At 38.3% G+C, this 27,987-nt stretch overlaps 2 protein-coding genes across 5 annotated transcripts in view; both read right to left on the bottom strand.

The window, feature by feature from the left end:
* Window positions 1-10,508, bottom strand: part of ZNF410 (zinc finger protein 410) — a 34,178-nt gene extending 23,670 nt beyond the window's left edge. Inside the window, exon 1 of one of the 3 annotated variants that reach the window (XM_053673304.1) lies at window positions 10,421-10,508. The gene's annotated coding sequence lies outside the window, so the exon portion shown is untranslated. Of the gene's footprint in view, window positions 1-1,318; window positions 1,648-10,420 lie in introns of those variants that run through there. The other 2 variants (XM_037127918.2, XM_037127911.2) reach the window with 2 other exon arrangements.
* A 1,231-nt stretch (window positions 10,509-11,739) lies between these two features.
* Window positions 11,740-27,981, bottom strand: PTGR2 (prostaglandin reductase 2). Of its 2 annotated transcripts, none has more exons than XM_037127891.2 (10): window positions 27,844-27,981; window positions 24,407-24,491; window positions 22,972-23,090; window positions 20,306-20,497; window positions 17,970-18,140; window positions 16,629-16,838; window positions 15,683-15,804; window positions 14,748-14,835; window positions 13,702-13,741; window positions 11,740-12,907 (listed from the first exon to the last, which is right to left on the bottom strand). In XM_037127891.2, exons 2-10 carry the CDS (start codon window positions 24,441-24,443, stop codon window positions 12,822-12,824), a joined length of 1,065 nt encoding a protein of 354 aa, XP_036983786.2. In that variant the 5' UTR covers window positions 24,444-24,491; window positions 27,844-27,981; the 3' UTR covers window positions 11,740-12,821. The 2 variants fall into 2 exon arrangements, with proteins under 2 accessions (XP_036983786.2, XP_036983778.2); XM_037127883.2 differs by having other exon boundaries at window positions 27,761-27,849.
* Between the last annotated feature and the right edge of the window lie 6 nt (window positions 27,982-27,987).

Raw genomic sequence — 27,987 nt, 5'->3', positions numbered from 1 at the left:
CTTTTCTTAGTCAAGCACTATAAATAGCTCAATGTGGTTTATCCATCCCTCTCTTTACAGAGGAGGGACTAAGGCCCCATATATCACTTGCCCAAGTTATTAAACTACAGAGCCAGATTCCCACCCACAGAGCAAGCTGTCATGAGTAGTTGGCATAACAGTGACTACATCTCTCTAAGTTTGATCTGGAATCACAGTTTCAGAATTCCTTTCCCCTGATTCTAGCTCATCTCAAGAAGCCAAGAAATTACCAAATGTTTACTTAGGTTATCCTTAAGCTTCCTCCAATTTTGAGATTCTAGGATTGTAAAATCTCTAAGAAACTAGACAATTATTCACTGTCTTTATATTTGTTAGGTTTTTTAGAAACTAATGGTGCTGGCTCCAGGAATGGTTTATTTTCTTACCTAATGAAAAAAAAATAGAAGCATATGAACACGTGCCCTGAACAAGGGGAAAATCAGGTAGAGCAGATCTTAGACATTTTTGCAAAGCTGTGATAACTACTTAGAGAAGGGAGCTACACCGCTCTCGTAGTTTAAGAGCCACCTCTGGATCACCATCCCTCAAGGGTCCTCGGTTATCTATGACACCCTTCAGGGTGTCCAACCTGTGGCCCATGGGCCACATGTGGCTCAGGATGGCTATGACTTCAGTCCAACACAAAATCATAAATTTACTTAAAACACTACGAGATTTTTTAATGTGTGTGATTACATGTCACAATGTATTTAATATGTGGCCCAAGACAACTCTTCTCCCAGTGTGGCCCAGAGATGCCAAAAGGCTGGACACCCTAAGACTGCTTTTGTTTCAGTGATAATCTTAAAAACCAGCACAAGCATTTTCTGGGTAAATGGGTACCCATACTATAACTGAGTGCAGCCACACAATTTTGGTGTCCAAATCTGAGGTTTGTACGTGTGCCGTATAAACAGAAGAGAATAGTAGGATGCGGTAGAGCAGGAAGACTACCCTCAGAAGAATCTGTACTAAAGCACTCGGAACCACGGCAAATGTACTGTGTGGATCTCATCTTTAACCCAGCACTGGCTAAGTGAGGTGGCAAATCTAATTGTATTCCCAGTTCCGGTTACCCATTTAACAGATTTTAAAAAATGCAATGCAAATCTGCTTTAAATAACAGCTACACTGAGATAGAGTTCACATACCACACAATTTACTCATTTAAAGAGTTCAAGTTGTGCAACCATAACCACAATTTAGAAAATTTTCATCACCCCAAAAAAGCAAGCCCATACCCACTTTCTCTCAAACCCTCCACTGACCAGGCCTGGGCAATTATTAATCTACTTACCATCCATGTAGATTCACCTACCCTGAACATTTCTTACAAAGGGCATTATACATGTGGTCTTTTACCCCTGGCTGCTTGCACTTAGCATGACGTCTCCAAGGTTTGTCCTTGTTGTAGTGCATCAGTACTTCATTTCTTTTTTGTCGCCAAGTAATATTCCATTGTATGGGTATACATTTATCTATCAAATTATCAGTTGACGGTTATTTGGGTTGTTTCTACACTTCAGTTGTCTCCAGTTTGGCTATTATGCATAATGCTGCTATGAACATTCAAGTACAAGTTTTTGTGTGGACATATATTTTCTGTATGTGTCTAGGGGGTGAAACTGCTAGATCATATAGTAACTCTACGTTTCATCTCTCGAGGAATACCAGGCTGTTTTTCCAAAGTGGTTGTGTCACCTTAAATCCCACCAGTAGTGTATGAAGGGGATCCAATTTCTCCACAGCCTCACCAACTCCTGTTAGTGTCTGCCTCATTCATCACACCCATCCGGGTGAAGTGGTGACTCACTGTGGTTTTCAGTTGCATCACCTGATGGCTAATGATGCTGAGCATCTTTTCCTGTGCTTATTGGGCATTTGTACAAATTCTTTGGTGAAATACTTCAACAGGTTGGTGGCTCACTTTTAAATGGTTCATCTTTTTATTATTGCATTCTAAGAGTTCTTTATATATTCTAGATATACGTCCCCTATCAGATAGATGATTTACACAAACTTCCATTCTGTGTTATCTTTTCACTTGCAAAGCATATCTTTTCTTTTAATTTTATTTATTTGTATAGGGAAGGGAAGGGAAAGAGAGGGAAAGAAACATCGATCAGTTGCTTCTTGCACACCCCCAACTGGGGACCTGGCCCACAGCCCAGGCATGTGCCCTGACCCAGAATCAAACCAGTGATCTTTCAGTCTGTGATACAACACCCAACCCATTGAGCCACACCAGTCAGGGCACAAAGCAAATCTTATCTTCAATTGAACGAGGCAACTCTAACTCTACAAAGTTATCATAAATACCACATTAAAATTGACATCTGAGGACCTCTCAGTCACCTCTGGTTCAATATAAGATCTGATCATCATAAACTGTGTAATAATGCCCTGACATTATTAATACTACCTTGTGTGATAGCCTCTGCATTAGTATTACTTAGTTTAAAATGTAGAAACAGATGAAATATATTACTGAATCCAAGGCTAAATCTTTCCACTGTTAAACTCAACATCAAGTATGTATTTCATTTTAGCAAAACAACTCTACCATATAATATGAATGTTAATTTGAATTTTCATTTTATGATGTTGTCTACATCTGTATATTTACTCATAAAGATATAAATCCATGGAGACAATTGATATATCCTGATAGCCTGACTTTTATGACATACATGGTTCCCTATGACCAGCCAAACAAGTTAGACTGCTTCAACAATCTTTGTTTAGCATATATATTTTAGAAATCCACTGACCCTCACACTGCTATTATTGATTTGTAAATTTGGTTTGATGTTACAGTGAAGAGCTATAAAAGTTCAGCATAGGAGGTATAAGTATCACCTAGCTTTATGTTTATTTAGAGTATTTATAATAAAAATAATTTGCCAGAATGGGGGAATGGGTCCCCATCAATGTTGTTCCTTTAAATGCAATTTACATGACACTGTAGTGAAAGGCACTGCTCTTACTAGAAGGGAAGCTATTTTCAATAAAATTATGGGTCTCAGGAAACTTCTTCCCAGGCTTCCTCATGCCATGAAGAGATCAGAACTGCAGTGTACAGAGTAGTCACCGAAGCACCCACAGTTGTTTAAGATGGACAGTTAATATATGTTCCTTTTTAAAATGTATTGATTTTGAAAGAGACAGAGAGAGGTGTGTGTGTGAGGGGTGGGGGCGAGGCCAAGAGAGAGAAACATCGATTTGTCGTTCTGCTTACTGAGGCATTCATTGGTTGATTCTTGTATGTGCCCTGACCGGAGATCCAACTCAGAACCTTGGCAAAAGGGGGAGATGCCCTAACCAACTGAGATATCCAGCCAAGGCTATTCATTTTTATTATGTATCTGTAGCTGGTGGACAGGCAAAATGTTTATCCCCATTTCCTTTTAAATAAAAAATGTACTAATTTAGCTCCTTAAATAATAGAAGAGATAATGACATTTAATCATCAGCAACCAAGGTTAGACCCATCAAATCATATTTTCCACAAATCATAAATAAGGCGTCTTGGCTCTAGATGAAGGGTTACTACAAAACCAAGTGGCCTCAGAAAGCCAGGGACTGGTCTACGCAGCACTGCCCAGACCCTACCTCCCTCTCCCCTTGCTAACAACTACATTTTACCATGTGGCTGGCTCCCCAACCACCAAAGTATATTAATCTGCTTTAAAAAAAAATCTTGGTCTAGCATATGTTATTTAGAAATCCACTGACCCTGCTGCTGCTATTATTGAATGTTAGCCCGCTGTCAGCCTAGAGGTTAAAAAGAATGCAGGCAATAAAGCCTTTGCAATGACCAAAGCAAAGAACAAGGAGCCCTGAAAAGTTTTGGAAATAATCAGAGAATTCAACAATAGCAAAGCAGATTTAGGTCAACAGCATCTCTATTATCAGGACCTTCCTAAGAACAACTCTCCTTCCATTTTTTAGCCAAATAAACAAGTCCTAGGAAGTAAAGTTTGATAAACTGCATTCTTTTTCTACAGCACACCCAACATCACCCAGCAAATCACATATTAAAACACTAATTGCTAAACAAGTTAAAGAAGCTGAGATATGTTTTTTAAAAACAAAAGGACAGGATTCTCTAAGGCAGGAATCTAAATTCTGCCTCTGACTAGGTTGAGACCTGGACAAGCTACTCAACTTCTTGGCCCTAGGAAAGTCATCTGAAATGCAGAAATAAAACAAATCTACCCTAGGATTATTTTTATTTTAGTCAACAGAAATAATCATAAAAGTCTTCAGAAATAAAGTTCTGCACAGGTGCTCAAGAAACAGGTAAGCCTATCAAATGCTCAGTACTCTGTGAAAGGTTAGGCACTCCGCCTTTTATTACTGAGACCGAATTTCCTATAAAGCACTGGTCTTCAAACTTCTGACTGCAACCTACAGTAAGATATACTTTCCATCGTAACTCAGCACATAAAACATACACAGAAGCACACACAAATAACTTATTTTCATACAGCAATATTAACCTCTCCTATTCTCATGCACTGTCTTTTTATAAACGATAGAACCCAGTAAACTGATCTCACAAGCTACTAACATGTTATTTTCCACAGACTGAAAAACACTATGAAAGTACCTTCGAAATGTCTAAAATACAGATGTTAAGCATAGAATCAGCCATAAAGTGTAAAGCCATAGACATAAATCTGCTTTCAATATATATTACAATCAGCAATTATCACTGGAATTTTGGTGAAGTTGAGATTACTTGAATCTTGTCCTCCAGCCCTCCCCCCACTGCCCACCCCCCATGAGATCTGCAAAGGAAAACACTACACACTAGGCCATGACTAGCAAAGAAAAGAAGTCTTACATCCCAAGCCCCAACACAGAACTTACATGCCAGACAGGATTCAACAGTCACACCATTTCCCTATGGTAGAGATGGCCTAAAACCAATGCAGGCTACACAGGGAAATACCGGGAAGAAAAACCAATCTACAGTAAACTAAACAAGCAACAGGGGAACAGAGATGACACAGGTCTCTTGCCTCAGTCCTGCCTACTCCACAGAAGGGAGCGTATTCCAAAGGGAAAGATGACCAGGGGCTTTAACTACTTTGCTTCATAAAAGAAACAGAACACCACTGTATAACCTCTACAAAGCAAAGTGATTCCACCCTACAAAACAAAGCTCAGACTATCAGTACTGCTGGAATTTACGGGAGGTCAACAATGCCTTCACGTTGACCCAGTTTTAGAAAGGAGGACAAGGTGATTGGTAGAGAAAAAAAAGAGGAAAGAGCCCTGGCTGGTGTAGCTCAGTGGACTGAGCGCGGGCTACGAACCAAAGGGTCGCCAGTTTGATTCCCAGTCAAGTCACATGCCTGGGTTGCAGGCCACCTCCCCAGTGAGGGACACGTGAGGGGCAACCACACACTGAGGTTTCTCTAACTCTCTCCTTCCCTTCCCCTCTGTCTAAAAATAAATAAAATCTTAAAAAAAAAAAAATTGAGAAACATGGCGGAGGTGCTCCCCTCAACTGGTCACCACATGATTCCAACCAAAAGGATTAGTCTCCATGTTATCAGGAACCAATCTGATTCTTAGCTCCCTCTGTCTCTACCTGTGGCTGACCACAGATGTAAACCTAAGCAAGTCAGTAATATGGTCTCCAGCCCTGGCTGGTGTAACTTAGTGGATTGAGCGCGGGCCTGCAAACCAAACAACCGCAGTTCAATTCCCAGTCAGGGCACATGCCTGGGTTGCAGGCCAGTTCTCAGCAGGGGACTCACGAGAGGCAACCATACATTGATATTTCTCTCCCTCTCTCCTTCCCTTCCCCTCTAAAGATAAATAAATTAAATCTTGAAAAATAAGTAAATAAATAAATATGGTCTCCAAACGTTAATCTGTAGCCCAGATATCTCCCTGAGCTGCAAACTTGTATTGTACATGCTTAAAAAATTAAAACAAAAATTTTAATATTGAATTACAAAGACCAAAACTTAAAACTTATCTTAAAGGAAGTTTAAATTTTGGTGTAAAATTTGGTTGTGCTGGGAACAGAAAAATCAGGTAACTTTCCATAGCAAACCCAGCATATTATGGGAGTTATTACATAAATTCTAATGATGAAGTAGTAACAGGTACTAACAAAAGAAACTCGGAATGAAGAATTGTGAAGCCAGAATAAGTTTAAGAAACTGTAGGATTCACCCTGGGCCTTCCCCCTTGTCTTCTCAAGATCTTCTGGGTGCTATATTCTCACAGCCCTGAATTTTATTCCAATCACCTAATCCTCTACAAGCCTAATTCTCTACAAGCCAAATTCATCAAGAGAATCGTCTCCACTTTCTCACCTCCAATCACGGTCCACTCCATCAATTCACCAAAACCTCTCTTGTAAAGATTACCCATGATCTTCATGTGGCCAAATCCAATGGACACTTTGCTGTCCTCATCTTCCTTGACTTTTGCAATGGACAACTGTTGTTTTTGACTGTCCTACATTCATTTCCCCTGCTTTGGTGACAGGATCTACATTTTGTTTGGGGATCTATTCCCTCGCCCATTGATTACATTCTTGGTAGAACTGTAGACTGAGGTGTGCTTTTCTACACTGGCCAACTATTGAACACGTGACCCATGTTGAACAAACCACTTTTCCTCAACGTGAATCCTCAGAGAAGAAACTAAGGACTGAAAATTGGGGCAGCAGCCCATCCATTCCAGAAGTGCAGTCAGCAGCCTCCCCGGGGGCTGCTCATACTCCTGTCCTTTGTAAAGCCAGGGCCTTCAGCATTTTCTCCCGTCCTGTGAATTGCCCACATCCTTGCTGTAAATTTCTCTTCTGAAGTAACTTAGTCACTTGCAACCAAAGAGGCGTAACTGGCATGGACTCTCAGAAGCACGACCTCCTTCCTCAAACACTACTTTTTTTGCTTCCAAAATAGGTGTTCCTTATTTCACTACCTTCTCGGCCATTTCTCCAGTCTCCTTTGAAAACTCTGACGCTCCTCCTCCACTCAGCCCCTAAATGTTCATATTTCTCAGGATAGTGTTCAGGCCCGCTTTTCTTGCTTTACTCCCTCCCACTTATGAATTCATCCAGTACCTGGGCTTTCAATATGGTCTCCAGCCCTGGCTGGTGTAGCTTAGTGGATTGAGCGCGGGCCTGCAAACCAAACAACCGCAGTTCAATTCCCAGTCAGGGCACATGCCTGGGTTGCAGGCCAGTTCTCAGCAGGGGACTCACGAGAGGCAACCATACATTGATATTTCTCTCCCTCTCTCCTTCCCTTCCCCTCTAAAGATAAATAAATTAAATCTTGAAAAATAAGTAAATAAATAAATATGGTCTCCAAACGTTAATCTGTAGCCCAGATATCTCCCTGAGCTGCAAACTTGTATTGTACATGTGACTGCTTACTTAACGTCTCTAACACTTTAACTTGATATCTCGATTTTAACATATCCAAACCAAACTCTCTCCAAGCCTTTCTCCCATCATTTCTTGCCATCCCCTCTCAATCACAAACCTCTACTCACGGACCACCATTTAACTCATTTAGGAGTAATTTTTATTACTTACTTTCTTTTGCTCCCAATACTCAATTCATTTGTAAGCCCTATTGATTCTATCTCCACCAGAGAAAATACAGCAAGTCCACTTACTTCTTTTTCTACAGCCACCACCCTACTCCAGCCCACCATCACCTCTTGCCCTAAAGCACTGGTACTGCCTCCTAACCATCTCCTTGCTTCTACTCTTGCCACCATCCATTCTAGTCTCTTCACAGCAATAAATATCTTCAAACATCAATCATATACATACTTCCCTGCTTGAAACTCTTCTCTAGGCTTTCCAATGTGTCTAAACAAAAATCCAGACTCCTTATTCTGGCTTGCAAGAACCTATGCGAGCCATTCCTGTCTCTCCAACCACACTTTGCAGTCACCCTCCTTTACTTGCTCCCCAAGCTCCAGCCCAATGAATCTCCCTTAGCTCCTTGAACACATTAAGCTGTTTCTCAAGTTAGGGATTTGTAAATGACCCATTTCCTCTCCTAGGAAAGGAGAGGTCATCCTCTCTCCAGTTGGTTAGCTCTTTTGTTGTTTTAATCCTTCTGAGTTCAGTTTAACTGTTAACTCATTTAGAAAGGCTTTCCCAACACCTCACCCAAAGAAGGTTCTCCATACCCCCCTTTATTTTCTATATCTGTCTCCACCCATCATAATTTTTAATTCTTTCACTTGGTTTTATACAATATTCATTTTCTGTCTGGCTACCCCCTAAGTTGTCGGCTCCATAAACAAGGGAAAGGACTAGTCTTGTTCGCTACCGCATCTCCCAGCACCTAGCACACTGCCTGGTACAGTATTTTATGCAATCTGTAAGGAATTTAAGTCTTCTAGAGTCATTTCTGATACTGTGAAGCTCTAAGGCTGTCTTTACTACGAGCTTAAAGGGCTTCCATACACACTTCCCTGTAAGCACCTAGTAGGCAATGAATAAATATCTGTATAATAAATGAATGACCTTGTAATTCAATTTTTTGTCTTTATTTCTGACCTCTCCTCTCAACTTCAGACTTGCATTTCTAACTGCCTGCTACTATCTCCACATGGATATCCAACAGCAACTCAAATGTAACGATTTCCAAAATCCAGATGACTCCCCCCCCCACCCGCCCCCTTCACCAAACCTGTTCTTTCTGCTGCCCAGTCTTCCTCCCATTCAGCTGCAAATTCTAGGTCTTTAACAATCCCTCTCATCTTCCCTATTTAAATAATCCCAGGGGTTCTAATTCCCCCAAATTTATTCCTATTGTAATGTCCTATTTAGGTTTCTCATTATCTTTCAACTACACTGTTAAAATAGGCTTCTAACTGGTCACCCAGCCCTTCAAATTCCCCTGGCCAATTGTCTTTTACGCAGCCACTCCAGTTACCTTTCCAAAACACAGAAATGCTTACTCAAAGTTCAGTGCCTCAGTATGGCAGTCAAATTCCTGAGCATAGCATTTTCACCTGTCCTCAAACACTGTTCCCATACCAGCATCTACTGTATTCCTTAACACAATTGTTACTCCAGCCCACACTGGACTGGCTATTAAATGGACACACTCATCTTTGTCAGTGCTCAAGGGCTTCTGCTAGGGATAGTTCTTCAACTAGTCGTACACACCCTCAATCTAGTTCTGATCTTGTGAAATCCTTCCCAGCCCTTAAAATCCCACTCAAATGTCATCTCCTCCATGAAGACTCTCTAATCCTTCCCCTCCGGGCAGATTTACCTAGGTGTTTTCACAGCATGGAAATTTTTCTTACTGGTGAGGATTGTTGAGTTTATTCACCCTTCTTCCATTAACCCAGGACAATACTGTGTACAAAGAAACCACTCAGCAAAACATTCGCTGAATAAATAGATAAAACCTTTAATTTACGGGGGGGGGGGGGGCGGCAAAACCTAGAGATTAAGTAATTTACCAAAAAATTAGGCATCTACTTAAGATGCAAAACTTTAAAAACTAGAACCTAAATCTCCTGACTGCTGGTTTAGTTGACTTTGCTCTGTCCACCCTAAGATAACACGAAGTGGATTTCCTCCTTAATACCAAAATGTCCCTGACTTTATTTCAAAATGTTTCTTTTATTCTCTTTGCAAATATGCTGCGTTGACCTTTTGCCAAAGAGGAAGAAGTGCAAATTCTTAGGTCCCAAGTTAATAACATTTAATTTCTCAATAGTGCCTTAACTGTATTTCTGAGCCTCGGGAGCAAGAGAAATAAACTTTAATAAACTGGATTCTCTTATGTGAAGAAACTTCTGGGACTAAATTCAACCTGCAAAATGCACACAAGCTGTAAACACTCACAGCCCACAACCCCCCGCAGGCGCAGCAGAAACCCGCAGTCCAGCCGTTCCAAATGGACAGCCTCAGTTCTTCCAGACCCAGAAAGTAATGGGATATATGAAAGAAGACAGTAGCTCTGGGATGAAATAAGCAGGGCAGAGTCCCCTTGGAATCTTATTCCCCGATTACAACAGCCTTCGTGTAAGGCCCCAGGTCTGCGGGCAGGCCTCGGCTGTGAACGCAGTCCGGGAGCCCCCGCCCAGGGGATCCGATGACTCCGGCTTTCTCAGGACGGTCTAGTTCCCGTGCTTCGGCTCCAGAAACCAAGCAAAGGAGCCGAAACATTGGCCTCAAAACCCCACAAGGGGAAAGGTCCAAACCCTGAGGCTACAGACTGGCCACTCCCGGGTCCGCCAGATCCCGCAAGGGTGCCCAAGGGGGGCGGTTTCCCTATCCTCTCCGGGGGCGAACTCAGCCCGAGCCCCCGAGGAGCCGGTACCGGCTCCCGCCCTCTCCGGGTCCACCTGGTCTAGCAAGCGTGATCTGGCCGGCCCCGGACCTCACCTGCCAGTCGCCGGCAGCCGTCCGCCCGTCGGTCCCGAATTCCGTCCACACACAGCGTCTTCCGGCTCCTGCCGGAAGCAGCCCGAACCCGGGACAGGAAGTTTGGCCGCCCCCCACGCACACACCCACTTTCTCGCCTCCCGGCCGGGTACTGCCAGCAGTGTGCTGGTTCCGCCGGCAGGCGGCGCAGGGCTCCGGCCCCCCCCTACCCCACCCCCCCGACGGAAAGGACTGTGGTCTCCCACCTCCTACTCATTCTCTTTCGACCTTCGGGGCTCCCTGGTCCTCGAAGCCAGAAAAACGGGGTCAGTTAATTCTAGCCATGACGTCATTGCTTGCCTTCAGCAATGGATGGGGTAGTTTTTCGTGTCAGCTGAGATCAGTGATAACACAGCGGAGGAGGCGAGTGCAAAAGAAAAGGTCAGCACTTAGACATTTAGCCGAGGTCTCAAGTGAAGAGGACCTCGAAGCTCCACTGCCGCAGAAGGGAACTTGCAGGATCTAGTTCTGTTTTGTATATCACAGGGACAGAGCTGAGACTCCAGTGTAAAACTTTTTTTGGAATATTAATTCTCTACAGTCTGGGTTCCACATATTTGGATTTAAAGAGCTCTCGGGTTCCCTGATTGGAGGCTAGAACACTTGAGTTCCAGGCTGGATGCCGTCACTTTTAGAGCTTTGAGTTTGACTGACTTCTTGAAATTACTCAATTTTTTGATACTGCTGATTTCTGAAACATGAAGATCTCAGCGAAGACAGTGGCAATAGGAATTAAAGAGTTCTCTAAGAGAGGCATTTTCAAGACTGAGGACAAGCCTTGAATACAGGCATATAAATGCTTAGTAGTAGTAGTGGTGGTTTGAGTACATGAATAAGCAATGTTGATTTAAAAAACAAAAGAAAAACACAGTTCAGGGGAAGATAATTCCTCTTCAGACAAAGCAAGTTTATCCCAGTTGCTAAGTGAATATTTACATGGAGGTAAAAGGTCTTGAGTTCTAGTAAGAAAGAAGTCAAAATCAAAGATGTACATTGGAGGATTATCCACGAACAAAAGATGAAGCCCTCTCTGGAGATGAAATGGCAAAAGTATAGGAAAACTATAAAAAACAAGAAAGAGAAGGCCACTGAGGTCAACTGGAATGACTAATTACTAACATACTTTAAATCTACTTTCTACAAATGCTGTCAACAAAGGTATATTGCAGCGTGTAAACAGGTGACCATAACCATCAAGACACAGAAAGCTGCCCTCAATTTTACTGTTTTAAAGGGTTGATTACAATTAGTAAAACAAACTCCTTTTTGAGAACCACTGATTTCTTTTTTCCTTTTTATTGAATTTATTGGGCTGACACTGGTTAACAAAATTACACAGGTTTCAGGTGTACAGTTTCACAACACATCATCTGTATACTATATTGTGTATTCACCACCCCAAGTCAAGTCTCCTTCCATCACCATTTATCCCCCCATACCTTCCTTGACCTCCCCCATCCCCAACTCTCTTATGTAGAGGTACATTAGTAGGTCTTGAACATTCATGTTCACAACCATTTGTTAATTTGCCCATTCAGTCCTGATGTTTTCTGAAGCTGTCTTTATTGCCTCAATCTTTTTTAATCACCTAAAACTCCAAGTGATGTTATATCTATTTGCCCTGGAAATCTTGACAAGTATTTGACAGTACGTGCCTGCTAACCTAAAATAAACATATGCTTTTATCAATAAATATTTGGGTTTTTAGGCTAGACAGTACACTATTTGGCATAACACAGATCATCTTCTGCAATAAATGTAATCTCTCCATCAACCTAACCAACCTCTCTTTTCTTCTCATACTTCTTCCAACACAAATCATCTGCTCTCCTATCCCAAAACTGTCCATAGTTCTGAATTCCCCCAAACCCCTACCCAAACGCCCTGCCAATAAGTCCATTTTCCATCTACAATATGGAAAGGCCATCCTAATTCTCTTCTTATGCCAAGTTTCAGTTCAAAAATTATGTAAAACATTTCTAGTTCTACAAATATTTACTAGGAGTCTTCTCAACCATTCCATTTACAATAAAAGTTAATTTTAAAAATGTTTGTATGATCCATTAACAAACAGTTGTATCAAATCTCTAGTGGTTTCAGAATATGATTAAAATATCATATTAATAGTTTTAATAAAAGAAAAATAGATCATGCTGACTTCAATTTATTAATATAAGTAATATGTTGGATATAGTGTACATATATAATATTGAAGATATAGGAAAGAATTATGTTCTGCAACTAAGAAAATAATCACCTACTTTTAAATCAAAAGCTATCTGTACTCCAAGGTTTTTTTTAATACATCTTGAAAATCTTTGTGAAAAATGGAAAGAAATCTGTATTTTCTTCATGAAGACGTTTATGAAGATGGCAAAGAGGCTTCTTCTGAAATGCAAACTATCTGCTTTCCAGTATTACCTCCTGTCATCATGGACTGGAATGCAGCTGAAAAGAAAGAGAAACTAGGTTATCCAAAAACAGAAAAGTCACTATCATATATGTTTATCAGTAAGTCAGACACACAATTAATTTGAAAAGTCACTTCAGTGATTTTAATATTAAGTATAGAAGAAAAACTGTCATGAAAAGGAACTTCATGTAAACAGTAGCAAAATTACAGGACAAACGAACCCAATTAGCATCTTAAATAACTGTTTTTACCCAAACTAGAAATGTTTAATTGGTGCCTACATTAACATTCACAGTTTTCAGAGTCTGAAGACTAGAGGCAAATAAGTATGAAGATAAAATGTCAGCAAAACAAATTTTTAAATAACAGTTAAAAGTATCAGAAATCTAATTATAAAGTTTTACTCAGGGAAATACACATCTGATATAAGAGAATGTTGGACTCTCTGTAAATTATGCCAAAAAAACTTTCCCAAAACTGAAATATTGACATTTGCTTAATATAATCTTAGGATGTCTTTTTCTTTTCAATCAAAAAAATTTTTTTTAAAGTTACCTAGATGATAAATGACTTTCACAATTCTTTTTTTTAAATAAGCTGTTTATGAAAGCAAAGAAACACTTTATAATTTGAAATGTAAGAAAGTACCTCTTAAATAACACTAAGTTGAACTTCCATGGAGTTTCACTGAGATATTTAAGGAAAACTATAGGAAAGTTTTACAGGAAAAATAAAGAATTTTTAAAACACCATGGAAATAGAATTAAAAGAAAAGAGATTCTCTGTGCCGAGCACATGTATGTAATAAATAAATCAACATTCATCTTACCTCCCATGTTTTCTAATCCATTTATCATAGTTTCTTTGATCTGTAAATCAAAATAACTATATTTAATACTCTTCTTTAGACTTTAATACTTTTACTTAATAGTTTTCATGTTTGCAAAAGGCAGCAATAAAATTATTTGGCACTTTCTAAAAATAGATATTCTTTCTTTTTTAAGGTTTATTTTATTCTTATTTGAAAGAGAGGGGAAGGGGGAGAGAGAGGGAGACAGACATACAGACAGACATCGATTAGTTGCCTCTTTCAACTGGGCATCGAATTCAAAACCTAGGCATGTGCCCTGGGCAGGAATCGAACCAGACCAGAGACCTTTTGGTAATGAGATGATGTTCCAACCAACTGAGCCATTTTGGCCAGGGCAAAAATTACATATTATTTCATGTAGGTAGCCCAAAAAAGTTTCCTATCAATTAATTTTTAAAAATAAAATCCTACTTTCCCTTTGTCTAATTTTTAGTGTTAACAGCACAATCTATATAATATGCTCTCTTTAAAAAAAAAAAGTACATAAGCCAGATATATACAACTCTCCCTATCATATGCAAGTTTTAGGAACATGCTAGGTCAGGGGCTAAGGATTCCAGATTAGTAACTTCTGATATCCAATCAAGAACTAACAGATATCTCGGACGTCCCAGGAGGGCAGGAAAGAATTACGGTGGTAGAGAGGTGGGGTACTAAGAGGTGCTTGTAAGACTTGAGAAAGCACAGCTTTTAACACATTGTAGCATTCTGTAAATGTGTGTTAAATTAATAAATATTAAAATCTGAAGGAAGGAATTTACTGATCTTACAATATAATCTAAGGAAAGTGAAAGATTAATAAAATTTTAGATAAAGAAAATAATAAGAAAGGGTTTCTTAACCAGGAGATTATATCACCTGAGAGGCACTATATTCAGTCTACTTCCCTTTTATATGAAGTTTTATTATGAAAGTAGTACATTTGCTATAATAAATTCAGATAATGCAAAAGCATGTCAACTAGCAGGAAGAATGCTATTAATAAAAACAGAATTAAATTCTACCTTTAGTTTTCCTTCTTTAAACCACTGACTCAGCTGTAGAATACCAGACTCGAATTTGTCCTTATAATTAAGCACCATAAATCTTTCTCTATAATGGGAAAGAAAAGGATAATGATTAGAGACCAGTGAGGGAATAAAAAGAGTCCAAAATGAAATCACTGCAGAACTCTATTTAATCTCTTAATCTTTCAAACATTCAGACTTCACACAGAGTCTGGTCAGATACAGATTTAGAAGTATAGTTACAAGTACAAGTATAGTGAGTGGACTGCTATTGTTTTGTCTGCCCAGCATCTACAACCCCATTTGGTGATAGCGCTGTGATTTTACTTTGTGGGTAACATCTTTTCCCCACCCTTATGTGACCAAAGCCAGGCCGGTGTGAGTCACTGAATATTAGCTCTGGGGCTTGATAAAACTACAAGGAGAGAGCTGTTCTCTTTTTGCTTGGATTGCTAACCTGGTAAAATACAAGACTAGAGACAACGGTCCTTCTCTTGCTGCTGGAAGAGGAGAGCTGTGAGCAAGCACAGACAACCCAAAAGAACACACAGCCCAGAGGTGGAGAAAAACTGAGTCATGATGCCACTGTGCAAACCTCTATTTAGCCAAATCTCAGCCAGTACTGTACTAATATCGGACTTCTCAGATACGTGAGCCAATAAATACTCTTTGTACTTAAGCCAATGTGACTGAATTTCTATCACTTATAAAAAAGGACTTGCAAAAGATTGATAGAAGAGATGCAATTTTTAAAAAATTTCCTGCCAAGGAACTAGTTGACCAAAACCTAAACACTGAACCAGCTTAAATTGTGTACTTTCAAGTTTCATTTAATAAGGAAAAATTATACATGAAGAATAATACATTCCACAGACATCTATGATATTTCAACCCCTTGAATCTGGTGATAATGGGAAGGGGGCAGAACACACCTTGTGATGTTTCTTTCTTTCTGGATTGCTTCCACAGAAGGAGGTAGCGGAGGGGGATAAGGCACATCTTTGTTGTACTGAGAAATCTGACCACACAGGATGATGTGGCTGTTCTGATTCATCTGTTCAGATAAAATTGGTGCTCATAGCCTAAGGTAAATGCCTTTCCTATACACGATTTTATGGCTCTCTCAAAGAAACCCTCCTTGACCTAGTATTTAGTCCTTTAGTGCCAATCAATTGATTTCATTTTAAAGATTTACCCATTAAATGTATTTAAAAGTTTTAATCCACTAGAAAATAAGTCTACTCCAAATGAACATGGAAGTAAATAAGAATTTGGTAATCAGCAAAAGAATTACATTAGTTGTCATCCTTGTCGTTGTTGCTACTTTTAGTAGTAATCATAGCAGAATATTTCTTTGTATTTAAATAATTCAACCTCAGTTGCAAACAATTTTCCATGTAGTAAAGGACAACACAGTGTTAATAGATGGTATTTATATTTAGTAAGATTGTCAACAAAAATATGTAAATACCTGCAATCTTTGAAACCCCTTTCCCTACCCAAAGTTAGGGACAATGGCTGTGTGTTTAGTTCATGGTGAGTTAGGAATCAGAACTTCACCACTTGAACAATACGACTGTAATTTTTCACAAAAATAAATTGCAGGTGAGAAATATAATATTGCTAGCAAAGTAGAGAACTATAATATTGCTAGCAAAGAAGTGAAATTGTTTACAGTACAAATCTGCAAACAAATGGAAGGAGATATATAAACAAATTCTTCTGTATCAATGAATTAACAGTACTGATCATTATGTTATTTTCCACAATAAACCCTACAATCTTATAAAGTTTTTCTTGCCCTCTCTCAGTATCAGGTAAAGATATATCAGATCAAATAAAATATTCAAATTTATAACAAACAAATCAGCAAACAACCTGACTTATCACCGTATTACTTATGTCACCGCCAACATTGTCAAAGTAAATATCCACGCCAGCTGGGCATAAGTTCCGGAGCTGTTCTGCTACATTCTCCTTTTTATAATTAATTGCACCATCGAAGCCCAGTTCTGAGGTCAAAAAGAGGCACTTCTCATGTGTTCCACAAATTCCCACCACTCTGGAACAGCCCAACAAGTGGCCAATCTAGGGGGAAAATTTTTGAAAATTAAACAACTTTCTATTGTCACATTTAAAGTTTAAAATGTGAAAGCATATAAGATATTACAAGTACCACATATGAGAGTGTTCATCACATTTAGGTTAGATTTCAGGGCTTTCATCTAAAAGTAATTTGAAATCAAAAGAACTGAGAACACATACAACATCATTCTTAAAATCATTAAGACTGAATATAATTAGACTTAGTTTGAATGTTAAAGTCTCACAATTTAAAGCTGATTTCATAAAAGGAATAGTCCGACCCCAAACACCACTAACCTGCAATTCAGTATTTTCCAGCAAAGAACTGTATGTTTTCACTTACATGTGGGATATAAAACAAAAAGCAACCAATGGACAAATAAAAACTCATAGATACAGACAACAGAATGATGGTTACTGGAAGGGAAGGGAGGGAAGGGAAGGAAGTGAGGGAGGAAAGAGAGGGAAGGGAGGGAAGGAGGGGAAGGAAAGGAGGGAAGGGGAGGACAAACAGGGTAAAGGGGGTCAAATACACGGTGACAGATGGAGACGAAACCAGGTGGTGAGCACACAATGGAGGACACAGATGTCAATTATAAAGTTGTACACCTGAAGTTTATATAATGTTATTAACCAAAGTCACCCCAATAAATTAATTTTAAAAAATGTTTCTAGAATATTTTTCAGGCCTGGGATTAACTAAAATCACTATTAAGATAAAATGTCCTATTGCAGTGGTTCCATACTATAAAGGTTATTGTTCGCAAATATAATCACTTTATAAAATTCTATCATAATATTTACTGTATTTCTAGAACTGATAACTGCTTTTTTATTTGAAGATTTTTATTTTTTAATTCATGAATTCCATACAGATACTCTGATTTTCTTCCTTATATTATTCTAGCATTTCCCATGTCTATTTTTGGTTAACAGAGAAGATAAAATATAACATTTTTCATACTGTTATGAAGAGAATCTAAGTAGGTAATAACATCATTTCTACCAGAAATGTGTAAAATATTATCAATTTGTTCAATTTCCTATTTTAAATTATATACATGTACCCAGAGATTTAATCAATACCTTTTTTTTTTTTTTTTAGAAAATCAAATAATTCTCAGAAACCATTACCTGCCCGGCCAGGGATCCACAAGCACCAGCAGCCCCACTAACAACCATTGTCTGATTAGAGCCGGCAGTTACATGACCTTTCTCCTGTATTCCAATCAAGGACGTCAAACCACATAAACCAATAGCTCCAAGAAAGTATGAAAGGTGTCCGTCCACAAGTTGTGGGTCTACCTAAAATGAAATACATACCTTTAAAAAATAGTATTCGGAATTTCTGTTTTATGTCAACAAGGTAGAGACAACCTGTTGTAGACTGAATTGTGTCTTCCTGTGGGCAGGAAAAAACAAGGCAGCTTGACGGAAAGTAACCTCACAGGGTGACAGTTCATAAACACCTAACTGGGCAGGTTGTGGTGAGTAGTCACCCAGATGTGTAACTTCTTTAGTGAAATGTTTATCTTTGCCTTTAGCAAGCCCTGTTCATTGTTCTTATCCATCTAAGTAAACACTCCTTTAAAATAAGCTTTACCAACCTGAAGACAGAACATAATCTTGTTAACTATCCTGCAATCTAATCACTGCCTTGCTTTCTCCCTCCTTGTAATTTTCATTATGTTCACTTCTCAATTTCAAAATACATAGAAGAAAATGTAAAGCTGTTGTTCTCTAGAACTTCTGAAATCTTGCTCCACAGCCGTTGTCATCAGTTTGGCTCAAATAAATCCTTACACAAACCCTCTACAGGTCTGGACATTTCTTACATCCACACTGCTAAAACTCGTTTGTTGATACCCAACCTTTAACAGGACTTTACAGGGGTGGCAAAGCAGCTTTACAGTTGCGATCACACAAGACAGAGAGCTTGTTCTTGTATTATTATTCATTAATTATTACATTATTTCCCATAGAACAACTGTAAACCTACCTTTGCCCACCCCAGTATTTGGAGTAGGGCCTTTCAGGAGATAATTAAGGCTAAATGAGGTCTCAAGGGTGGGCCCAAATCCGAGTATGTTTACATAAGCAGACAAGAGACACCAGAGAGCTCTTTCTCCCTCCCCTCTCTCTAAAAATAATAACAATTTTCCTGGAAAAATTTAATAAATCACTGAAAGTAATCAAGATTTACTACCTTAATTTGATCTGAAGTTAAACCGCCACAGAGAAATAAAATGGCAGTTTGTATTAAGCAGTTTTAAATGGTTATCAGTTAAATTCGGTGTGTGGGTAAATGTAATGGATACATTAAACCTACATTATACAGAAAGGTCTACAGTGTGCAGAAATATTTCTTGTGGATGATATCTATTATTAAAGCCGGTATAAAAAACAGCGTGAGTTAATTTGTGTTCGGCAAATATCATTCCTCTGTCCCTCCTGAACCCACTCTCCTCACTCCCAATACCCACTCCAGGGCACTTTCCAGTTTCCTCCACTGCTCCAGTCCCCACAAGGACACAATGGTAGGGAAAGCTGCCAACTGCTGCGTTCTGCATTTTCACTTCCAACTAAGAAATTTCTAATTAAATGTATTTTACTAGTACTATTAAGTTGACAAGTGATTGCATAATGCCTCATGTCATTTGTTTATTAACAGCTACTTTTAACCAATTATAAGAATTTGTAATAATAAAAAGCACTAAAATTTTATAATTCTTTTTATAAAACCTTAGTCACATTTGTCATAGCATTTAATTTTCACGTTCACTTGTAAGATAGCTATCATTTTCATTTTGCCCATGAAACTGAAGTTCGGAGACATACAATAACTTCCTTGATGACACATATTAGGTTGAATTTTGGGGGCAAAATAGACTTACAGTTTTGAATACAGAAAACACAGTTTATTCTTGGATTATGATTTACTAATTATTGCATTTTTTTTTCATATCACAACTGTAAATCTACTTTTGCCTTTACATGAAGCTGCCAGTTTTTAAAGGTAAAAAAAGACAAATATTGGTAAGTTCACATGGTTAACATAACAGAAACCAAACTCAGGATTTCTAACACAAGATGGAATTTCAAGCACAAGTCAAAGGAATTTCTAAAGTGTCAATTTCTCAGGAAACTTTAAAGCATACAATTATAATGGGTCTCTGGTTCTTAGTATAAAATATTTTTTCAATGCTTATTAACTCAGGTTTTATTTTATATATGTGAAACTTGAAAAAAAATTAAATATGGAAAAAATACCATTTACTGATACTCTAAGAAATGTCATACAAGTTATAGCCAATAGTGGAAAAGTAACAAAGTCCACATTTTTGCAACTATCTAAAAGAAAAGTATGCTTTTATTTTTTTTTCCTTGATACAACAAACAGAACTGAAAGCCAAAGGCACAAAATAAGAATTTCAGGGGGGGAAATCATATACTTTATATTAATACATCACCTTTTCTAGGCTATTTCCATCCAGAACAACCTTGGTTTGCCAGGGCCAATAGAAAGAAGTCACAAAATCGCCTTTAGTAAGATGCGGGTGCTTGCTTTCTTCTATAATCCCAACGCCTCCACCATCAACCACTTGAGATAGCTGCCAAGGTGTTAAATAATCACTCCCCGTGTCCTCATTCATTTTACAACGCTGAAAAGAAGACACTTTGATTAGGGATGATTCTGTCTAATAATACTGAACTAGTTTACTAGTTCACCCAGCGACTAAAAGAAACATATATAATAAGTAATCTGAAGTAAAGTGTTAGTCAAACAGATAAAATTTATCTTAACTTTTATCTTCCTTCCAGTTATTTTTTATTCTGAAAAAATTATATCCCCTCTCTAACAAGTAATGAAGTACACTTAAAAAGGAATGTAAGCCTTTGCTGAAATTAGATTGTGGAGATAGTTCCACAACTTTGTGAATAGGCCAAAAACCGTGAATCGTACATTTAAAAGTGTGAATTGTATAATATGTGTATTATTTCTTTTTAAAAAATTTTAATTGTTGACACTATTTCAGATGACCCCATTTTCCTGTCCTCTCTGTCCCCCTTCACCCCGCTGTCCCCCACCCCATGTCCCCGTGTCCCTGGACTACGCATATATGTTCTTTAGCTAATCTCTTCCAGTTCCCTCCACCCCTCTAAAATCTGTCAGTCTGTTCCATGTATCATACCTCTGGTTTTATTTCATTCATCAGTTTATTTGGTTCATTAGATTCCACATATGAGTGAGCACATATGGTATTTGTCTTTCTCTGGCTGGCTTATTTCACTTAGCATAATAATCTGTCACAAAGGGTAAGAGTTCCTTCTTTTTTACAGCCACAGTATTCCATTGTGTAAATGTACCATATCTTTTTATATGTGTATTATATTTTAATAAAACTGTTAAAATTTTTAAACAATTAAAGAAATTTAAGTAATATTACATATTATTATGCTAGCAAAAATAATACAAACTACTGGGCCAGTGGTTCCAATGGGTTGTGGCAAATTAGGTATACTTACATGTTACTGATAATGTTACAAAACTGCCCACTCTTTGTAGAAAACAAATTAGTAACATGGACCATAAAGGTACTTACTTCTTTTGACCTCACAATTCCAGTTTGCCAGTGGATATAACACATAAAATAATAAAACTTCATACGTTTGTTTATCAGCATCCTTCTGAACTCCTCTTCCATTTCGAATCCCTATTCCCAAGGCATTTCTAAGCTCTTCCCAACTGTTCAATTTCCCACAACAGCCTGAGGACAGGGAAAACTTCAGACCGAGCATTACGTCATTCCCCTCCCCTCTGGTGGATGTGCTTTTTACTCTGCAAAGACCCAATGCCGCAGCGGCAGCAGCGCCACACTCTCTCGTGGGACTAATGCTAAAGACTTCCTGAGAAGTAGTCAAGGTTCCCTTCCTCTCTTTGACTCACTCTTGCCTCTCTCATGAAGCCACGATGCAGAGGCCTACAGTGTGGTCCAGGAGATGGAAAAGATGGAAGGCTGCTTGATCAAGGGCGGTTTGGTTCAGCTCAGCAGAAGAAAAGAGCAAATGGGAAACTGAAGCAGAAGTTTCTATGGGAATACGCTATGCTTCTGCTAGCTCAGCAGCTACTGGATACTGGCCAGACCAAGCATCTGACTCCAACAAAGATAAGAGAAAAAGTAGAACAAGTAATTCTCTACAGGTAAGGGAATGATGTCAACATAATAGAATGTTATATGACCACCAGTATACTGGTATTTCTACTAGTTTTGCATATGAAGTTATGTATATAAATAAAGTCACTTAAATAAGAACTCGAAATAGCATATACACATTAACTATAACCATGCAAAATGCTGTATATACATAGTGATTAAATTTAGTTGTGAATTTGGAATAATACAAAATTTGAATGATTTAATATCCATTAGATTCCTTTTTTAAGTTGCTTAATGTTCTTTTTTTTTTTAAAAAAAAAGAACAATGTCTAATGAAAGCAAGTGATTGCTACAATTCCCAAGTGGAATGGCACACCATACCATGCAGGGCCACATGGGGAAAGAAGTGATTTTCTTAATACTTAATAAGCACCATGCTAGCCCCTGTAGATACAGTAATAAAAATAAGATCTTTTAAACTGGATCTGAGAGAATTCCCAATCCTAATTTACTATCTTCAAGCTTTACTTACTCCTGGGAAATGATCTGGACACTTGGAAGAACCTAATTGATCACATACACTATTGTGCTAATATGCAAATTTTCCTTGCCCTGGCCGAGTAGCTCAGCTGGTTAGAGCATCGTACCAATATGCCAAGGTTTGATCCCCCCTGGTCAGGGCACATACAAGAATCAACCACTGAATACATAAACAAATGGAACACTAAATCAATATTTCTCTCTCTCCCTTCCTCTCTCTAAAATCAATTTTTAAAAAATTATTAAAAATCTTTGCTTCTATAATATTCCTTAATAACACTAGTAAATAAAAAAGGCAATCTATAATTCACAGGTTTAAGATATAATTGATCAAATACTTATTAATCATGAAGATGGCACAACAAAATTTAGATGCAACATAAAAAATATAAAAAGTAAAATGAATTTTCACCAAGTCACAAAATCCCAATTCTTACCATGTAAGGATCCACAGAAAGATACAGAGTTCTGACTTGTACCTGTCCTTCAGTGATATTATCCGGTAAATTTACTTCTTCTACTCGGAAATTTTCTGCCACTGGATTGCCATTATTCCCTAAAATATTAGGTAAAAATGTCAAATAAACTCACTTTCCTATACAATTATTTATTATTCTTTAAAAGGCCAATCTAGGGTTCAAAGCACTCTCATCTAACTTAGGCATGAATAAATCCATATAATTTCTTTGTAACTCAACACAAGTTCTTTAAATAGTTCTGACTGTCCATTTTCTCCAAGGAGATCCTTTGAAATATTCTTGTCAACTTTAAAATTTCTTTTCGAAGATGACTACAGGTAAACCATCTCATCCATTTTAAAATTTAGGAGGATTTCAAAAAACTGAAATATCACAGCCAGCTTTTGAAAATATCACAAAAATTAAAATTTATAAGGATGCCGAAACACATCAGCCCAAGAAAATAGGTAAACTTTCCTTCTTCACTATAAGAAGAAAACAGAAACTTAAATAAATGCATATTTTCTAAAAAGTAAAATCTTAAAAATTAGAAATTTGAAATGTGAAAAGAAAAACCTGAGCCCTGACCAGGTAGCTCAGTTGGTTAGAGGGTCCTCTGGATATGCCAAGGTTGTGGGTTTGATCCCTGGTCAGGACAAATATAAGAATCAACCAACAAATGCATAAATTAGTAGAACAACAAATCGATGTTTCTTTCTCTCTCTAAAAAAAAAAAATTAATTGATTTTTTAAGAAGAAAAAAAGGTTAACAGTTTTTTTAAAAAAGAAAAATCAATAAGAAAATGTCATCACTAAAAGTGTACACTTACTCAGTTACTCAGGTTGTAACTGAGTATACTTTCTATTCATTGAATCGGCCCACTTCTAAAGTGGGAATAAAATGCAAAGGTTTTAATCTAACTGCTCACTTTACTAAAACTGAGGTCAGAAGAGGTTAAGTGACTTCCCAGGCCACGTGCCAGACAGATAATAATCCCAAGGCAGCAGGAGCCCAAGCCTCTCCGGTTACTTCTACAGCTGTTTCTATGACTCACTCAGGTTAGAGGTCAGCACAGACATAGGTCAGTGCTCTTCACATAAAATAAAATAAGCAAAGTTTAAGAACTGATGTTATCTACTACAAAAAAATGAAAGCCACATATTTGTAATATAACCTTTTAAATAGTGTAACAATTCTAAAAAACCTTATTTTTTCAACCAATGGGCTTGGTAAGTCATCATTTGAAAACTGAATACTGTATCATTTAAAGAATTTTTTCTAATATCTCTGCTAGAGTTAATATCTTCCTACCTCAATTTACCACATGACAGGATCTGGATACTTTTGTTCCTCCATGTGCATTAATAATTATCAAAGCCCACAGCTGTTCATTCATCACAGATAGATACATACCAGGTCGGGAATTCAGTACCACTCTTTGTACAATCATCACCTTGTTTGCACAGAGACCTCACAAGATTTCTGTATAAAGTAATTCCTATTGATAGAAAAAAATTTCAGTCACAAGAAAGTCTGGAAATAGTAAACAATTTAAAATTTAAGAAGTGCCTTTATGTTTCTGAACAAAGAAAAATCATATTTAGACCCAAAAAAGATATAGTCTCCTATCAAAGAGTTAACCTCCTAAAGCAAATGTATGGCCCAAGTCTAATTAGAATTTTTGATTCATAGGAACAAGCCTGTTGAAGACTGAGAGGGGCAGAATGTCCTGGCCTCACACAATTCAAGCACATTCACCTTTGTACCATCAGCATTAAGCCTCCTACTGTGGCTTGATTGAAAGAGAACAGCATCATATATTCCTCCAGAGCCAGGCAGTTAGCCTGGTAGCAAAATATAAACCCTAGCTGCTTGATATAACCAAATTTTCCAAAATTCTCTTACTCATTTATTAAAATGGAAATGTCTTAATAGTTTTACTGATTATAAAAGTAATATATCAAAAGCATTTATTAATTCTCACCTTATAAGAATTTCTGCAATATAGAATAGCTAAATAAATAAAGGACCAGTTTATTCTGGGTTTACAATTTGAGCTAATGAAAGCAAAATGAAGTTCCGGTGCTGGAACTATCTGACTTTGGGGAAACAGTCCTGCCTGCTGTACCCATCAGTAAAAATAAGAACAAGCCTTAGTGAGTGTGACAGTGTTACACTGTTGTGAGTGCTATAAAATATATATATTAATTTAATATTTAATAAGATTTAATATACTCATTTTATCTAACAATCTTACTAAGTATTATTATTATCCCCAAACAGGGTTTTTACATCTAAAGCCATACAATGATGCGCAACTCTCCAGTAGGTAACCTCTGCTAGAGGAGAACTCTGCTCCTAATTAGGACCTAAGTATCTGATGTTAGTGACATTCTGTAAAGCAGAATGAAGAATATGTATAAGCATCCTACTTGCTTCCTTACTTTTTGGAATGTATGTATCTATATGTATCTATCTCACTGTAATCTCACTGGTGGTGTCATTAATGGCTGGTTTCCCTCAATGTCCATTCTCTCTTTATGAATACAATGTTGCCCAGCTAAAAGACTGCATTTCCCAATTTCCTCTTAAAATAAACCCCAGCCATAGTTAGCATGGCTCACTGGGCTGAGTGTCAGTCTGCAAACTGCAGGGTTGCCGGTTCAATTCCCAGTTAGGGCACATGCCTGGTTTACAGGCAGGGTCCCCAGGTTGGGGTGTGCAGGAGGCAACAGATCAATGTATCTCTCATGCATTGATGTTTTCTCCCTTTCTCCCTCCCTTCCTCTCTCTCTGAAAGTAAGTAAATAAAATCTTTTTAAAAATCCCAGACATCAACCTATTTCACCTAAAAATTCCTCAATTATGCATCTCTGATAACATACTGTTTGAAACATAAATGCTATGCCATTAACCTGACAGAATTGATAGCACAGGTTATTCCGTAACATTACCTAACACTTAGTGTGCATTCAAATTCCCTGATTGTCTCAGGGATGTTTTACAGTGTGTTCACTAGAACCAAAATTTAAGGTCCACATACTACACTGAGTCTCCCATTCCTTTTTTATTTCATGACATTGACTGTTGAAGAAACATTGTCTTCATCCCTTTGTCTATAAAATGTCCTTGGATTGCTTCCTCATGGTGCCATTTACTTCATTCTTCTATCTCTGCCAGTACCTTTGACTGGTGGTTAGATCTAGAGCTGTGATTAGATGTGGGTTACATTTTTACATAAGAATCTGGTAAAATGGTGCTGTGTGCGGCTTATTTCATCACATCAAGAAGTCCAAAATATCTTATAAAGCTAAATATATTTTTTAAAGGAAGTTTTCTGTCGAATCACATTGTGTGTACATTATGGAAGTACTGAAAAACAGAAATTTCCAAATTGATGCTGGGTCCAAAGATAACTAACTGCCTTTAAGTGGTTATCAAAACCCCTGACGGCTAAATTTTCAATTGAAGGAGTCTTCTCAAATGAAATTTCATATTTATCTAATTACTTTCAAATGTCTGCTTCATTTCTTTAAAATATACACTGTGGATTTATCCAAATACTGCTTATCAGCATGAAAAGTACAACCTTCACGTTTCCTCCATCTGTATTAAATTAGAAAGTTTTCAAGTGTCAAATACTACAATTAACTAACGTCAGATAACCACACAATATCCCTCAGTAGCACAACAAACACAAAATTTAAGATATAAAAAACTTGATTTAGTTACAAAATTAAAGTGAAAGATATGGCACACCAAGTTCTAGATAGGAAGGGAAGGGTGGTGGTGGTGGTGGTGTCAAGTTCATCCCAAGCGTGTGTGTGTGTGTTGGGGATAGAGGAGAGTCTTTATTAACTGACATTAAGCAAACCGTCTTTGCCTGGTATGATATTAACTGGTTTCTAATTAGTGCTAAGTAATTAAAAAATAATACCAGATCAATGATCAGCTGAAAAAAAATCACTCTGGTGAGGTCACAAATAGTTTGTTATTTGAGTGCCTACCCTGCAGCCTAGTGTAAGAGAAAGGACGCAGCACTAGGAAGAGCAGAGTGCCAGTGCTCGTTTTAATTAGGTGGGATTCTGGTCTCTCAGCCTCTTGCCTGGCTCTTCCTAAGTGTCAAGAATTGGGGTAGGGACTTTATATCATCATTGCGTTTAACCCCTCCACCCACTAACCCTATGAGGTCGGTACTGTCAGCGTCCACATTTTATAGACCAAGAAAGGGAGGCAGAGGGGTAGCATAACTTGCCCATGGTTGCACAACCGCTAATGACCCTGGAATCCACACTCGAACACAACGCGTACGATTTACATACCATGAGCTTCCTAACACCTTTTAATAAAACTTTTCTCTATCCTGATCTCGTTCAATTATTCTGCCACAACTGACTATTTATAAATCGTGGAAACCTATGGCTCCCATTACCAACCACTCATACGGAAATTACCAAGTCTGCCTTCCCAGATTGTAAACGCCAAGAGGACAGGGATTCGTATCCGTCGTTCAGATTTATAACCTCCCCCTATGCCTGGCACACGTTAAGTGCTCAGAAAATGTGTTAAACGAACGTCTCAGAGGCCCCTTAAACAAATATGTCCAATCCTGAGGTTGCTTACTCTCAACAATTCTAAAACAAAAACAAAGAAACAAACAAAAATCACCAGCTTCTGCTTCTCCAGCATTCCCTAATATCCTAAGCATAACGCCAGAAACTCCAGGAGGAAGCCTAGAGGTCACCCTGGCTCCTAGATCTCCCTCACCTGGACCGCTGCACCCAGCTAGAAGTTCCCCAGCCCCAGGGTCCGCGACTGACCGCGGCCAAGCACCTCCGCTCGTCACTCACCGCCGCCGAGTCCCGGAGGAAATATCGCGTGGTTTGCGGGGCTGCAAGGGGCTCACCGTACGCCTTCGGCCGTCGGACCTCAGCACGCAGGCGTAAGACTAGAGGTTGCTTCTGTCTCACGGGGCAGGGAGTTGAAAGTTAGGG

Source organism: Artibeus jamaicensis, unplaced genomic scaffold (genome assembly GCF_021234435.1).
Source record: "Artibeus jamaicensis isolate MK-2021 breed Jamaican fruit bat unplaced genomic scaffold, CSHL_Jam_final contig_851, whole genome shotgun sequence".
Classification (NCBI taxonomy): domain Eukaryota; kingdom Metazoa; phylum Chordata; class Mammalia; order Chiroptera; family Phyllostomidae; genus Artibeus; species Artibeus jamaicensis.
Note: the sequence above shows the minus strand (reverse complement) of the source record. Positions and strands in the feature narration are given on the sequence as shown.